The 18,102-nt window shown below is 31.4% G+C and overlaps 1 protein-coding gene across 4 annotated transcripts; it reads left to right on the top strand.

Annotated features, from left to right (window-relative positions):
- Positions 1-1,019: 1,019 nt before the first annotated feature.
- Positions 1,020-16,538, top strand: LOC140976179 (salicylic acid-binding protein 2-like). 4 transcript variants are annotated; one of them, XM_073440112.1, is made up of 3 exons: positions 1,020-1,490; positions 2,268-2,405; positions 2,736-3,156. In XM_073440112.1, the coding sequence occupies exons 1-3, from the start codon at positions 1,110-1,112 to the stop codon at positions 3,015-3,017; spliced, it is 801 nt and encodes a 266-aa protein (XP_073296213.1). In that variant the 5' UTR covers positions 1,020-1,109; the 3' UTR covers positions 3,018-3,156. The 4 variants fall into 4 exon arrangements, with proteins under 4 accessions (XP_073296213.1, XP_073296216.1, XP_073296214.1 ...); XM_073440115.1 differs by having other exon boundaries at positions 1,021-1,490; positions 2,725-2,863; XM_073440113.1 differs by lacking the exon at positions 2,736-3,156 and adding an exon at positions 16,207-16,538 and having other exon boundaries at positions 1,052-1,490.
- The last annotated feature ends 1,564 nt before the right edge of the window (positions 16,539-18,102 follow it).

Raw genomic sequence — 18,102 nt, 5'->3', positions numbered from 1 at the left:
CACATCACATTANTCCTTTTATATAATAACATGATATTATATATTAAATATATATACAAATAAATAAACAGTAACACGATAAAATATATAAACAGTATAATAATATAATTGCATCACGTTATTATAGTGATGTGTCATATACTCTTTTTATATAATAACATGATATTATATATTAAATATATACACAAATAAATAAACAGTAATACAATAAAAATATATAAACAGTAAAATAAATATTCTTACTTTTTAATATTGTTACATTTTTCTTATGTTTTTGAGCTTGAAAAAATATGGGGAACCTTAGAGTTTCGTGTTGACTGTTGATAACGTGTCAAAAATAAAAATTTACGATAGAATAAAATCTATTTACGGTAAAATAAAATTTCAAACTCACAAAATATATTAAACTACACACTTTATAAAATTTTCTCAACTCAATTTTATATCTTCTTAACAAATTGATAGAGCTATTTATAGAATATATTTGAAAACAATCCAAAAATAATTACATCATCACACACTAATTTTTAATATTTCCAATTCTTATTTTCAATAGAAAGGTGTATTAGCCTATTAATATTTTTTAAGAGTTTTATACCTTTAGAATCTGTCGGCGCAAAAATTGCTATTAGACACCAAATAGCCTATCACCGGTAATTTATGAGAAATTTAGAAAATGATTCGAAAACAATAAATCTCTAAGGTTGTGTTTAGATTGAAGGATTTCAAATCCATATATTTCAAATTTATTTTTGTTGTTTAGATAATAAGATCATAAAATTCTAATCAATATCTCACGTGTTTATATAGTAATTCATATCAACTATGATAAATTTCAAGTTTATTTAATAATAAACGTCATTTGAAATATATTTTACTTTGTATATATAATAATATAAATAAATAATATATAATTTAATATTTGATAAATTATTTCATTACAAAAAATAAAAAGTATAATCAAAATCTATGGATTCCTCTAACACAACCTAGATCCTAACTCCTGACCACTTTTAAGATCCCTTGTAATTTCCTTCGGCCTAGCATCTATATAAAGGCATGCATCCGTCGCATATTCAGCAATCAAACAATAACACAAAACAAATATAATGGAATTTAAAGTCTCAAGTAAGCAGAGGGCACGTATTGTTCTGGTCCACGGCGTATGCCACGGTGCTTGGTGTTGGTACAAACTCAAGCCCCTACTCGAGGCTTCCGGCCACGATGTCACGGCCCTAGACTTGTCGGCCTCTGGTGTCGATCCGAGAAGCCTGGACGACATCCGAACACTGGAAGACTACACAAAACCCTTGTTGGAATTCATGGCTTCGATTCCACAGGACGAGAAGGTGGTTTTGGTCGGACATAGCATGGGTGGATTGAACATAGCCGTCGCAATGGACATGTACCCTGAGAAGATAGGTGTGGCTGTTTTCTTGTCTGCCTCCTTGCCTGATGCTAAACATGCGCCATCATATGTGCTGGATGTGGTAAAATTTTTCTAACTACTTCATAGATAAGTGTCACCTCCTCTGTGTACACATAAATTTTCATGATGAGTCTGCAACATATCAAAATTATATGAAAATGAGTCTGCAACATATCAAAATTATATATATATATATACACACTATTTTATTAAGGTTGAGACACTTAGAGTAATTAACTTTGGTGTCATGGTCTGTTTTAATAATTATATATATTAATAGAATATTGAGATCATTTTTTTATTCTTTTATTTTTCAATTTATATATCAAAATTACAGTGTACTCTCTCACTATTTCTTATAATTATATTTTGATCTTCATTTAAATATAAATCAAATTAATTATAAAAATTATTATACAAACACGCAATGCGTGTGTCGGTGCACTAATATATATGATTGAAGCCTACTGTACTTGGTGGAGCATAGAATCCGCAAGATATCATATGATTTTCCAATTTTAAGAAAATGCTCATTTTCTTTCTAACCTACCTACCTACCTACCTACCAAGCTAGCATGATATCTTTAAACAATTGTTACAATTAACTACATCACATCTATCATAATCTTTTTTATATTAAACCATCTTACAAATTATTTGAAATCCATCCATCAAAACCGCTACGTCGGTGTTTCACCACTTTACTTAATGGAATATATATATTCAGATCACTGATCCGATTAAAAAAACAATAATCAGTTCTTTCTTCGTATATTTTATCAGTATATATTAGTTGATTGTTAACTTTGTTAAAATGATTTTGTTTTGAAATTTGAAGTATTGCGAGCAAATTCCAGCAGAGGAATGGTTAGACACAAAATTCTCGTCCATTGGTACTCCTGAAAATCCTCTAACATCAATGTTGTTCGGCCCCAAATTTATCAGCCTCAAACTTTATCAATTATGTTCCCCGCAGGTTCTCTCTTTTCCTATTTTTCTGTAAACTACGATCGATTTGTCGTGCAAGATATGACTGATTGATGCCCTTTGCCTCCTCTCATTTTATATAAATCAATTAGTAGAAAGATTATCTGATAAAAAAAATTAAAAATTATTATTTTCATTTTTTATATTATTCCTGAACAAGTTACTTTACACACACATATTCATAAAAATTCATATATATATTTTTATCATTGTTTTAATTTACTTTTTATTAAAAAAAAAAAAAGGAAAAATCAATTAAGTTAATCCTGAACCAAATCAATTTGGATTAATTGCGAGCCAAATTCAAGTAAAATGGCAGGATGTGGCGTTGGCGAATATGTTGCTTAGGCCAGGCTCGTTGTTTCTTGAAGATTTGTCAAAAAAGAGCCCTTTCTCAAATGAAGGGTTTGGATCTGTGAAGAGGGTTTACGTTGTGTGCCCGGAGGACAAGGCTGTTTCCGTAAATTTTCAGTACTGGCAAATTGAAAATTTTGGAGTGGACGAAGTAAAAGAGATTGCGAGTGCAGATCACATGGTCATGCTCTCCAAGCCTCAAGAACTTTGTCAATGTCTACTGGAGATATCGAAAAATTATGTTTAGGGTTGAAAATAATAAATATGATAAATAAGTTAGTAATTTTTATTCTATTTTATGTAATTTTTTTTGTTAGTCTATTTTTATATTATTAATTGGATTTGATAATTAAAATATTTTATATCATTTTTTTGTTTCAAATTTGATTGTTCCAAATGACGTTATGCATGAAGAATTAAAAATTCACAACAACTCTTGTGAGACGGTCTCACGGATCAATTTCGTGGGTCGAATCTCTTATTTGAATCATCCATGAAAAAATATTATTTTTTATGTTAAGAGTATTATTTTTTATTGTGAATATCGGTAGGTTGACCAGTCTCATAGATAAAAATTCGTGAGACCGTCTAACAATAGACTTACTCTTAAAAATTTTGGTATTTACATTTTCAAAAAAAAATTGGTATTATACTTTTTTGTTTTAATTTTTAGGTAATTTATTTTAGAACCATTCTTTTCATTGTTTTATTTTTTGTTGTACTAAATCAAGATTTTTTTTATAGGTACTTTTTATTAAATATAAATACGTGCCAATGTAATAATAGTTTTTATTTTATGCGTACATATCAACTACTATATCTATATTTTTATACTTTTTATAATTAATTATTTGAAAAAAAAATAATTTCACCCCTAGTTGATTATATCTATACTATTATATTAAGTGTGAGGACATGATAATAACTACCTAGAGTACACCAATTTTTTTTTTCTAATTTTATCCTTATATGATATTAATATTACACTTTTGTTTTTTGTTTTTGTTTTTAATTTCAACACACACTTTTACTTTTATTTATTTTTATTTCAATAATTCAAATATCAATTTAGTCCCTCCATAATTTGTCAAATTTCACTTTAGTTCATCGATAATAATAAAAAAGATTGTACACATACGCATCGCTGGTGCGTAACTAGTATATTATTAAAGTTGAGACGCTAGAGTTAAAAAAAAATTATTTAACACGATAAATTTAAATATATATGAACGTATCGTACCCAAAAGATACATATATAAAATTAAATATTTCTTAAAAACTTGTTTCAAAACCGGGACCAAGAATTTATTGAGGGCCTACTCTGGGAATCACATGTGGATACGTACGTATATAATTTCGTTTGTCCTCGTTGAAGCGAGTTCAAATTTTGGTTTGAATAGAAAAAAACCCGAAATTTAAATAGAAAAAATAGGAAACTCAACCCAAATGAAAACATTTTTTTTCTTTAATTTTTAGTTGATTATCATTTGTTGAATTCATTTAGAATTTAAATATAAATGTTTTATCAAAAAAATTAATTAAGAAGATAATATATTTATTTTAAATAAATTTTAATTACTAATTTAAATTATTGTCCAAACTGAATTAACCGAACTGTTTTAATATAAATCGAATCGAACCAAAGTAAAACAGCTCATATATCAGATTATATATTTCTAAAAACGAAAAAAAACAAAATAAATTATATAAAACTGAATCGACCGATGAACACTCTTCCTTGTTTACCATTGTCAAATCTATTATTGTAGTCTCTTTATTTAGTGACCCATGGGAATTGTTCTTTCTAAATAAAAAAAAAAAAAATCTATTATTCGTACTTCTTTGAATTACAATTGTGATGAAAATTAATATTTTAATATTGAATATTTGAATATTGAATGTTGAATATTTGAATGTTGAAAATTAGGTAAAATTAGGTGTTGAATATTAAAATTTATGTGTGATGATGAAGGTAATGATGTAATTTATTTTTGGATTATTTGTAAAAATTTTCTATAAATAGATCTCTCATTTGTGAAGATAATCACAATTGAGTTGAGAGAAAAAATATTATAAAGTGTGTAATGTGATAATTTTGAGAGTTTGAGATTTTTACTTTTTACAGTAAATTTTTACTTTTTCACAACACATTATCAGCACGAAGCTCTAAAAGTCCTCCATATTTTTCCAAGCTCCAAAACAGAAGAGAAAGGTAACAAAAGTAATAATATTTATTTTACTGTTTATTTATTTATTGTGTATATACTTAATATATAATAAAATGTTATAATAAAATAAATTTTTCAAAAACTTGTTATAAATCCTGGGAGGATGTTAAGACGACATCTCACGCTCCCGGTAAGGGATACGACAAGTATAAAAGTCTATAAGGTTTTTAAACAAAATATCTTATGACACCCCATTATAATATTGTGATATGATATACATAATTATTTAAAACAGTACTAATATTATATACACCATATTATTACCATAAAATTATACAAATACATACATTTATTTTCTTGTACACCAACGGTCATAAACGGTAACAAAACGGCTAGTTTTTGCCCTATAAATATGATCTCACAAACACATTCAATCACTCCAACTTTCTCTTCTTCTCTAAAATTATTCTTCATCAAATTTTTGAAGAAAAAAGAAGATGGCTTTCACAAAGTTATTTTTAATTATTTTGGTTATAATACTCACGAATCTTGTACTTATCGGAGAATATCCTCCTCATGTGTTTTCTTTATTTTTACGAATGCTTGTATTTGTTGTTTATCCATTACTTTGTATTGCAATATTCATTAACTAATAAAATGCATCATAATTTTTTTTAGTACCACCATGTCAAACTTGACAAAGCTCGAATTTGTTGCACTCGACATTACGGGGAAAAATTATATGCCATGGACTCTCGATGTAGAAATGCATCTTGAGTCATTGGGTCTAAGCGAGACCATTAAAGAAAATGGTATATCTTCATCACAAGAAAAAGCAAAAGCTATAATATTTTTGCGTCGACATCTCGATGAAGGTTTAAAATGTGAATATCTCATCGAAAAAGATCTCATGGCTCTGTGGAAAGGATTGAAAGAAAGATTTGAACATATAAGGGAAGTTATACTTCCGACCGCCCGTGATGAATGGAATATGTTAAGATTCCAAGATTTTAAGAAAGTCAGTGATTACAATTCAGCGATGTATCGAATAATCTCGCAGCTAAAATTTTGTGGACATGAGGTCACAGAATCGGAAATGCTTGAAAAAACATTTTCCACGTTTCACGCATCAAATATAACTTTACAGCAACAATATAGAGTGCGTGGATTTGCGAGATATTCTGAGCTCATCGCCTGTCTTCTTGTGGCGGAAAAAAACAACGAGCTACTAATGAGAAATCATCAGTCCCGACCCACTGGATCATCAGCATTTCCAGAAGTAAATGCTGTAAGTAAAAATGAATTTAAACCTGGAAACCAAAATCAAATTCAAAGACAAGGTTTTGGTCGAGGTCGAGGTCGAGGTCGTGGTCGTGGACGTGGACGTGGAATTGGTCGTGGTCGTGGTCGAGGCCGTGGTTTTGAAAACAATAGAGATAGTTATTTTTATAACTCATCTCAAAAGGGCGTCACGAACCACCCACAGAAAAGGCATCATGAGAACATGAGTGTTAATGAAAATCACTCGAAAAGATTTGAAAGTTCTTGTTTCAGATGCGGCACTCCAGGACATTGGTCTCGTATTTGTCGAGCCCCTGAGCACCTTTGCAAGCTCTATAAAGAATCGATAAAGGGGAAAGAAAAAGAGACCAACTTCACTGAGCGAAGTGACCGTTTGAGTGATTCAACTCATTTTGATGCTGCTGATTTTATGAATGATTTCTCTGGAAATGATCAATATGTTGGTGGGATAGAAATGAACAATATTGATGCTGCAGATTTTCTCAATGATTTCTCTGAAAATGAACAATATAGTGGTAGAATATAAATGTACAATAATTTATTTTTCATGTATTTATATGATAATGTTTTATTGTACAATTATGATATGTGTTATATTTAAATATGTATTGTCATTAATTTTTTTTCATTGCATATTTTTTGAAGTTCAAATATGGAAAATGCTATGAGCAAAGCTGAAGTTTGCATACCCGATAGTGGTACAACGCACACTATCCTCCGAGATAAAAGATATTTCTTGGAACTAAAACCAACAAAAACAACGGTGAATACAATATCAGGTCCTGTAGACTTGATTAAAGGATGTGGTAAAGCACAATTTTTGTTACCTAATGGTACAAAATTTTTGATCAATGATGCTTTATATTCACCACAATCGAAAAGAAATTTGTTGAGTTTTAATGATATATATTCCCATGGGTATGATACTCAAACAATGAATGAAGGGAATGAGAAATATATGTGTCTTACCACATATAAATCAGGAAAGAAATATGTGATTGAAAAACTACCAATGCTCCCTACTGGATTGCATTATACACATATACGTCCCATTGAATCAAACATGGTAATTGATAATTCTTCAATATTAACCAATTGGCATGATCGATTAGGACATCCTGGTTCAACAATGATGCGAAGAATTATAGAAAATACACATGGTCATCCATTGAAAGACCAGAAGATCTTTCAGAATAATAAGTTTCAATGTAAAGCATGTTCTCTTGGAAAACTTATTATAAGACCATCACCAGCCAAAATCCAAACTGAATCACCAATGTTTCTTGAACGTATTCAGGGTGATATTTGTGGACCAATCCATCCACCATGTGGACCATTCAGATACTTTATGGTATTGATTGATGCCTCCAGCAGATGGTCACATGTATGTTTATTGTCAACTCGAAATGTTGCATTTGCAAGATTACTTGCTCAAATAATAAAATTGAGGAATCAATTTCCCGATTATACAATCAAGAAAATTAGACTTGATAATGCTGGTGAATTTACTTCCCAGACTTTCAATGATTATTGTATGTCTATGGGAATCATTGTTGAGCATCCTGTTGCTCATGTACATACTCAAAATGGATTGGCTGAATCATTGATTAAACGTCTGCAAATGATTGCTAGACCAATGATTATGAAAACAAAGCTCCCTATTTCTATATGGGGACATGCAATTTTACATGCTGCTTCATTAATTCGCATCAGACCAAGTGCATATCATAAATACTCCCCATTGCAGCTTGCATTTGGTAAAGAACCAGACATTTCTCATCTGAGAATTTTTGGATGTATGGTGTATGTGCCTATTGCACCACCTCAACGAAAGAAAATGGGACCTCAAAGAAAGATTGGAATTTATATTGGTTATGATAGTCCATCGATCATTCGATATCTTGAACCACAGACAGGCGACGTGTTCACAGCACGTTTTGCTGATTGTCATTTTAATGAGGAAATCTTCCCAATGTTAGGGGGAGAACAGAAACATACCGAAAAAGAAATTACATGGTATGTATCATCATTGTTACATCTGGATCCAAGAACAAAACAATGTGAAAAAGATGTACAGCAAATTGTGCACTTGCAAAGAATAGCAAATCAAATACCAGATGCATTTGCAGACACAAAAGGGGTAACTAAATCATATATACATGCTGCAAATGCCCCTGCTCGAATTGAAATTCCGAAGAAACAAATTGAAGATAGTCATGATGTCATTAAACGCCTGAAGCGTGGAAGGCCAGTTGGTTCCAAGGATAAAAATCCTCGAAAAAGAAAATTCATAGAGAAACACAATGATCACAAAATAGAGAATGATGTTCCTGAAGAAACACATAATGATCACAAAATAGAGAATGATGTTCCTGAAGAAACACATGATGATGAAAATGTTTTGTCAGAACCACAAACTGACGAGAATCATGAAATCTCTATCAATTATATTAATACTGGAAAAATATGGAACCGAAAAGATATAGAAGAAATTGATGATATATTTTCTTATAATGTGGCAATCGACATCATAAATGATAATGAAGATCATGAACCAAAATCTTTTGGTGAATGTAAAAATCGGCAGGATTGGATAAAATGGAAAGATGCCATCCAGGTTGAATTGGATTCGCTAAATAAACGTAATGTTTTTGGACCTATAGTCCTTACACCTGAAGGTGTAAAACCTGTTGGATACAAATGGGTTTTTATTCGAAAGCGAAATGAGAAAAATGAAATAGTAAGATATAAAGCTCGACTTGTTGCACAAGGTTTTTCTCAAAGGCCTGGAATTGATTATGAAGAAACGTATTCTCCTGTGATGGATGCAATTACGTTTCGGTATTTGATTAGCTTGGCAGTATCTGAAAATTTAGAAATGCGTCTTATGGATGTTGTTACAGCCTACTTATATGGATCACTTGATAGTAATATATATATGAAAATCCCTGAAGGATTTAAGATGCCTGAAGCACAAAGTTCAAAACCCAGAGAATGTTATTCTGTGAAATTACAAAGATCATTATATGGGTTAAAGCAATCCGGCCGAATGTGGTATAATCGGCTAAGTGATCACTTGATGAAAAAGGGATATGTAAATAATTCAATATGCCCTTGTGTTTTCATTAAGAAAACAACATGCGGATGCGTAATTATTGCTGTATATGTTGATGATTTAAACATCATTGGAACGAATAAGGAAATTCAAGAAGTTGTTTCATACTTGAAGGAAGAATTTGAAATGAAGGATCTTGGAAAAACCAAGTATTGTCTGGGTTTATAAATAGAATAAAAAAAATGTGGAATATTTGTTCACCAGACAAATTATACCGAAAAGATCCTTAAACGTTTTAATATAGATAAATCAAATCCTCTAAGTACTCCAATGGTTGTTAGATCATTAAACATAGAAAAGGATCCATTCCGTCCATGTGAAGATGATGAAGATATTATTGGTCCAGAAGTACCATATTTAAGTGCTATTGGTGCCCTTATGTATCTTACAAATTGTAGAAGGCCTGATATATCTTTTGCCGTATATTTATTTGAAAGATCTAGCAAATATCGAACTATGCAATACTAGCCTACAATTAACTATTTATTTCTTTATCTACGAGGAACGACAGACTTGGGACTTTTGTATACAAAAAATGCTAATCCAAGTATAATTGGTTATGCCGATGCTGGATACTTATCTGATCCACACAAGGCCTGATATATCTTTTGCCGTAAATTTATTTGCAAGATCTAGCACATATCCAACAAAGAGACACTAGAACAGAATTAAACATATATTCCGTTATCTACGAGGAACGACAGACTTGGGACTTTTGTATTCAAAAAATGCTAATCCAAGTATAATTGGTTATGCCGATGCTGGATACTTATCTGATCCACACAAGGCACGTTCCCAAACTGGATATGTATTTACTCGTGGAGGCACTGCAATTTTTAGGCGTTCACAGAAACAAACGCTCGTAACAACTTCATCAAATCATGCCGAGATTATTGCACTACATGAAGCAAGCCGTGAATGTGTGTGGTTAAAATCAATGACCCAACATATCCAAATCTCATGCGGATTATCATTCGACGAGAAGCCTGTGATACTATATGAAGATAATGCTGCATGTGTTGNAAGACAATCATTATGATCATTATCACAAAGGGGAGTGTTGAAAATTAATATTTTAATATTGAATATTTGAATATTGAATGTTGAATATTTGAATGTTGAAAATTAGGTAAAATTAGGTGTTGAATATTAAAATTTGTTTGTGATGATGAAGGTAATGATGTAATTTATTTTTGGATTATTTGTAAAAAATTTTTATAAATAGATCTCTCATTTGTGAAGAAAATCACAATTGAGTTGAGAGAAAAAGTATTATAAAGTGTGTAATGTGATAATTTTGAGAGTTTGAGATTTTTTTTTATCGTAAATTTTTTATTTTTCACAANATAATTTTGAGAGTTTGAGATTTTTATTTTTTATCGTAAATTTTTAATTTTTCACAGCAAATTGAAAATAATTCATTTTTTCGTTCAAATATAGCAACACATCTCAAATATAAGGCCTCTATATAATATAGAGACTTTTTACATATTCCCCACGCAAACAAAAACAAAATAACTAAGCTCAAAACCAATGGAAGTCCCAAAGCAACGGCGGCCACATATTGTTCTAGTCCACGGCGCATGCCACGGTGCTTGGTGTTGGTTCAAACTCAAGCCCCTACTCGAGGCAGCCGGCCACCATGTCACGTCCCTAGACCTGTCGGCCTCTGGCATCGACCCTAGAAGCTTGAACGACGTTCGAACTCTTGCCGACTACACGGCACCGTTGTTGGAGGTCATGGATTCGATCCCACCCAACGAGAAGGTGGTTTTAGTTGGGCATAGTCTCGGTGGATTGAACTTAGCCGTCGCAATGGACAAGTACACTGAGAAGATTGGTGTGGCTGTTTTCTTGGCTGCCTTCATGCCTGATGCTAAACATAGGCCATCCTATGTCCTGGACATGGTAAAAATTTCTTACTTTGTTATATTTAAGTATATAAACTTATATTTTTCAATATATATACATATATTATAATTTTGATATGCCCGAGGCTCTCGTTGGATGTTATATGTTAACATCTTGCAAGTATTTAATACACATTTCTCCAGTCGATCAATATAAACATCTTGCAAGCATTTAATACAACACATTTGTCGAGATCGGTTCATATGAAATTCAATAGATGTACATATGAACATCTTGTGACGTCCATAAAACGTTTAGTCAGAAGATATCATATCATGTTATACATATATAAACTTATTTAGAAAAGAATAATCAAATAAACAAAGGCCAATAAGTTGAAATGTTTTTTATGCGTATATTTTAATGGTGGAAAATATATTAGGGCCCCCCCGAAGATATTGTACTGTGTGGATCTTTTCTTAGTTTAGTCAAATTACGGATTTTGGCTTTTATTTGAGATTTGAAAATTTTCTATCGATAAGATGGAACTCTCCACGTTTTATAAAAAAAGTAATTCGACTTTTTTCAAGTTGTATAGTAGTAAAAACATCGTTAAAGCAATGTACAAATAACAAACTTTTATATATATAAAAAAAAGAGTAGTTATCTTGTGAAACTGTATCACGAATCTATATGTGAGACGGGTCAATCCTACCGATATTCATAATAAAAAGTAATACTCTTAGCATAAAAAGTAATATTTTTTCATGGATAACCCAAATAAGATATTTGTCTCACAAAATGCGACCCATGAAACCGTGTCACATAAGTTTTTATCATAAAAAAAAAAAGTCGGAGGTATAGGCAATTTCAATTCTTGTTTGTATAGGAACAATTTCAATTCTTGTTTGTTTAGGAAAATCTGTAGGATACAATTGAAAATTTTTTATTGATACAATTATTTCACACGTTTTTTTTTCTAATAAATAAGATATAAATATTGTTTGTGGAGTTAGGAATGATTAAAGTTTTATCTTTTTTAAAAAAAGTAAAGTATACGTAATTCGAATAAAATTTATATTAAATATCATGTAGAATTTTAATGAGGATCAATATATTATTATTTTATTTCAGATCTTCTTCACCTTCGTTTTGACCAATTCATATATATTGATTATCCAATATACCATAGATTTTGCTGTTAAAATGATAATGATGGTTTATTTTAAAATTAAGTAATTTATTTCTTAAAAATTAAGATTCTTTTAAATTTGTAATAATTTTGCTCCTTTTCCACGCCCTGCTGACCTTGCACCAATAATGGAATAAAAAATTCCAATATTTGATTCCTCATTCAGTGTAACTATGCATGTAAACGAAACGAGTCAAGTCGAATATTGATTGGTTCGAGCTCGGCTCGTTTAAGGCAAATATAGGTTCGAGCTCAGTTCGTTAATAGCTCGTTTATCATGTTTATCGAGTCAAGTTCAAATTCGTTAAACAAACTCGTTTTCGATCTCTATCATTCTTACATCCATTTAAAGAGTGTGATTCTCCTTCTATAGTTTTCAATCACTATACTAAGTAAACCGATGTGGGACAATTCTTAAAGTCCAACATATTAGCCCAAAAAACTAGTCGAGAACGAGCTTGTGGACAAATTCGCGAGCTTACGAGCTAAATATCATTAAGCTCGAGTTTGACTCAATAAAATTGTCGAGCTTGAAATCGAGATCCAGCTCGACTCAATTATCTTAACAAAAGATCTCAAACGAGTTTTTTATCGATCCAAGTTTGGAACAACTTGCGAGTGACTTGATTCATTTATATCTATAAGTGAAACATAACACTATCGTGAATACAATTTTCAGTTTTTAAATGTTCTTATATTTTATATTTTTTTTAAAAAAATTATTGTTATTTTTTTCTCAACTACCATTCTATCAATAATAGGTTAAATTATGTCCGAGCTACATCACGTCTTTTACTTTTGGGATCCCACGTTAAAATTGTTTAGGATCCTTACATTTAATGTGTGGACCATGTAATAATATCATGTTGTTGAACAAAATTTATTGCGCCATCACATCAAAATTTATTGCGCCATCACATCAGTTTGAAATTTATGAAATATAGCATTTCCAATTTATACAACTTTCTTATAAATTTTAATCATATTTCGTTGGTATTGCTGACTTTTTAATATGTAAATTTGTTTTATGATTTTAAGTATTGCGAGCGAACTCCGGCGGAAGAATGGTTAGACACAGAACTCTTACCCATTGGTACCCCTGAAGATCCTCTAACATCAATGTTGTTCGGCCCCAAATTTGTCAGCTCCAAGCTCTATCAATTATGTCCCCCACAGGTTCTCTTCTTTTAATTGAAGAATCGTGTATTTCATATTTAAATGTTTGTTGTAACACATAAGACAGCATGCAATGAAATAATTTAACACACAATACTTAACGTAAATAAATTAATATGCAAATAATTGTGCACAAGTGAGGCAAAAGATTCACTAGAAAAATAGTAAATTTACATACACGAAAAATACTAGTGAATAACAAAAAATTAGTTCCCTTAACATAGTAAGGGAGCAAATTGCATCATAAATTTCTTATCATCAGGAAGAACCAAACACAATAGATGCAAATTCTGTGAAACCAAAATTCAGTTGAATAAACAATTTTCTAGCAACACTTTAATTAAGTATTGCCCTAAAATGTTTTCAATACTCCACGGCAACACGACGAGACTTAATCACTCTATTTTTCCTAAGCAACACATGTCACGATCCGAGACCGGGGTTAGTCGACACCGGCTTTGTTCATCAATCACACAATCGAAAAACAACCAGCCTCGTAGCATAGTATAAACCGAAACCAGTTTATTTTCATAATTCGCAAATTTAAACATTGTCTTTACAACTGAAAAATAAATAAATTGCGGAAACGTCTTACATGAAATTTTAAGAACTAAAATTTGAAAATCCTCTACTGCCAAAACTCGAAATTTAAAATAATCATCAGGCCCAGAATTGTTCAGAATCTTCTTCTTCAACATGCTCTTCGGATTTATCTGGGGAGGGGAGTGTAAGGGGTGAGTATTTTGAGAAATATTCAGCAAGTGGGGGTCGTTCGAGTACACAACAACATGCACATAAAATTTCGAAATACATACACACACACACCATGCATATTTTGACTCGTACCACAATCGTATCCTTGACCTGACACTGAGATTCCTCTACTTTCAATGGTTTACTGAATTCACTCCCTAATTTTTATTCCTATAAGGGAACGAGGCCGAATCGGTAATATCCCCACCGTATGAGGGACATATCATAGTTGAGATTCCCTCCCATATCAAGTTGAATCCTCACAGGGTCAACATAAAACCCATGCAGAAATCATAACCAGAAGGGGTAGAAAGAAAATTGTACTCGACCGAAATTTCAAAAAAACGAAAATGCATACACCGAAATTACACGTTTAAAACAAGCCCACTTACCTTAAATCCTTGCTGAAAAACGTGAAAAGCTAGGGTTGCTTGCACAGGAAAATTCGAAAATTTCCTCTTCGGCGACTGGACGGCAGCGCTTCGCTACTCGGCTGAGCAAAACTCGAAAATTCCTAGGGAAACTAGGGAGAGCAAACTCGAAAATTTGGTGAGGTATGAGGTGTGATTTTCGAGTTATAGGGCCCTCCTATTTATAGGGGTTGGCTGCTATCTCAATAGGCGCGTTTAAACTTGAATCAAATCTTCATCTAGAATCGTGATCTAATCTAATCCTTTATCCCTGATCCTGGATAATAATTTCGAAATTTAGATATCTTTCCTTGGATAATTTCGAAATTATGCCTTGTCCAGCCTGCAAAAATTTCGACTTTTGCGACTAATTTTCAATATTCGGTAGCCTTTTTATTTCCCAATTATATTTCTTAAATCCCAAAAAATTGCCCTACCTAAATTCGAAATTTAGTGGTATTTTTCCAAGATAAGATTCTGATATTTTTTTCTTAAAAATCCTGGTAGTTAAACTTTTAAATTTTTCTCAAGCCTGTATTTTATCGTGCAGATTTTTCCCTATATCTCATCAAATTTCGAAATCCTCCTTAAATCCTTCAATATTTTCGAAAATCCTATGATATCTACTTTAATATTTTGTAATCCAAGATTGAGTTATCTACCTGCTTAAATCTTTATCCAGGTATATCAAATCTTAGATCTATATCCGGTATATTTCTGCATATCTCAAATTCCGAAAAAAATTATACACGATATTAATTAAATTCTTGAGTTCCAATTAATGCTCAAGATAAAATTATCCATTCCATTTTCAAAAATCTTGGTACAAAATATTATCATGATAAAGTCTAAAATCCTGGATTTTACAACACATATGTTCTCCGTTCTTCCTTTTTTTCTCTTGTCATCTCTCTATTTTGCAACATCTGTTATTCAATAAATATAGTCTCTTTTAACATATAGATAATTCTTTGAATATATACCTACAAAACATGTAACTTAGAGTTTTATTAGGAAATTAACTCTTTTAAATAAAAATATCATATCTAGAGTTAATATAAATCTTATCACAAGTAACATTAGTCTAGAAAATCAAAACTCATATAAAAAGAAAATTATAATTTAATAATAAATTTTTTATTTCATGCCAAGACATGTATATATATCATCTTTTATATGTTGTCCACCTTCCGTTCTCTTATCTGTGTCCACTGCTAATGTGACACTTACTCAATGAATGTACAATTTTGATATGAATTCTCACAAGCTTATAAAAGCACCTAATAATGTATGCACATATCCTTATATTTGTATTAAAACAATTACATTGCACGAATGTTTATATCTTTCTTATTCGGTGAACATCGACCAGGAACAAATTTAGACAACGCGGTATTTTCTTTTTCTTTTTGAGCAGACGCCGTCGTAATTGAGAAATGTATTTTTTGATTCCCGTGTGGTTCTGGCAGGATGTAGCGTTGGCAAATGCGTTGTTGAGGTCATCCTCTCTATTTCGTGAAGATTTGTGTAAAAAGAGTCCATTCACAAAGGAAGGGTTTGGATCTGTGAAGAGGATCTATGTTGTGTGCTCTCAAGATAAGGCAATTCCCAAAAATTTTCAGCTCTGGCAAATTGAAAACTTTGGAGTAGATGAAGTTAAAGAAATTGAAAATGCAGATCACATGGCAATGCTCTCCACTCCTCAAGAACTTTGCCAGTGTCTTGTGGAGATAACAAAAAAGTATGCTTAGTTTAAAAAAAATATATGGTCGTTCGACTATCGTGTGCCCTTTGTGATTTATGCTNAATAATCCAATAAAGAGTAAGGAAATTCAATGATTTGGATTCCTCAAACCTGAATTAAACGAAAAGTGCTGATTTTTCATGGGCCTCATCATAAGTACATTAAATAGATTTGGGCTCTATCAGAAATACCCTAGGCTACCCAATCCAAGAGGCCTAGCCTTGGTGGGCTTTTGGTTTGGATTCCTCAAAATTCAATTTTCGATATTACGACGACATTATATGATACTTGACTCGAGCACATCATAGTAATTGTTTTAGCATAACGACGGACATGTTTCCAATTTTGTCCATGTATGATATTTGTTATGTAATTTTGATGTTATGTATGATCACGCTTCATTAATATTTTTAAAAAATATTTCTTCTTCCTCAAAATTAAATTATATGAGCAGATTGGATTGCTAGTGTGTGCATACTTAAATATATAAATAATGAAAGATAAATGTGGTCCAAATGACAAATAGATAATAATCCAAGTCAAATGCAAATAGGATAAGATTGAAATTAGAACCAAACAAGATGTGTTAACATATCTTCAAGGAACAATTCAATTATTGATTTTGCCAATAAATGTCACTCTTTAAAATTAATGTTTTGATCACGATCAATTGTGCACGTAAACACTTCAAAAAGTCAATTATTATAAACAAATATTTTGTTGTGAAAAAGTAAAAATTTACGGTAAAAAAAGTAAAAATCTCAAACTCTCAAAATTATCACACTACACACTTTATAATATTTTTCTCTCAACTCAATTGTGATTTTCTTCACAAATGAGAGATCTATTTATAGAAAATTTTTACAAATAATCCAAAAATAAAATACATCATTACCTACATCATCACACACTAATTTTCAATATTCAACACCTAATTTTACCTAATTTTCAACATTCAACATTCACATTTTCAACACAAATATTTAACACATTTTTAAATAATTTTTCAACACTCCCCCTTGTGATGATGATCATAATGATTGTATACATTACGTGTTTTTATACTGCCTCGTTAAAAACCTTACTAGGAAAAACCCATTGGGATAAAAACCATAGTAAGGGAAAAAGAGTGCAGTCACGTAAACTCCCCCTCATGTTGACACGAACAATTCTTCACAAATTTCGTAGATTGCGCATCCCAATATTATATATGTGCTTTCTGAATATTGTCGTAGGAAGTGCCTTTGTGAAGAGATCTGATGAGTTTTCACTTGATTGAATGTGACGAACATCAATACATTTATTCTTCTCAAGCTCCTTGGTGAATGCGAAGAACTTAGGAGGAATATGTTTAGTTCTGTCGCTTTTTATGTATCCTTCTTTCATTTGAGCAACACATGCAGCATTATCTTCATATAGTATCACAGGCTTCTCGTCGAATGATAATCCGCATGAGATTTGGATATGTTGAGTCATTGATTTTAACCACACACATTCACGGCTTGCTTCATGTAGTGCAATAATCTCGGCATGATTTGATGAAGTTGTTACAAGTGTTTGTTTCTGTGAACGCCAAGAAATTGCAGTGCCTCCACGAGTAAATACATATCCAGTTTGAGAA

Source organism: Primulina huaijiensis, chromosome 5 (genome assembly GCF_012295235.1).
Source record: "Primulina huaijiensis isolate GDHJ02 chromosome 5, ASM1229523v2, whole genome shotgun sequence".
Lineage (NCBI taxonomy): Eukaryota > Viridiplantae > Streptophyta > Magnoliopsida > Lamiales > Gesneriaceae > Primulina > Primulina huaijiensis.
This window is presented reverse-complemented; position numbering and strand designations above follow the sequence as displayed.

Bases quoted from the DNA above. Each gene is read 5' to 3' on its own strand.
- LOC140976179 (XM_073440113.1), top strand. From the start codon at position 1,110: ATGGAATTTAAAGTCTCAAGTAAGCAGAGGGCACGTATTGTTCTGGTC. The intron at 1,491-2,267 runs GTAAAATTTTTC...TGAAATTTGAAG, and splicing joins CATCATATGTGCTGGATGTG to TATTGCGAGCAAATTCCAGC. The intron at 2,406-16,206 runs GTTCTCTCTTTT...TGGTTCTGGCAG, and splicing joins ATCAATTATGTTCCCCGCAG to GATGTAGCGTTGGCAAATGC.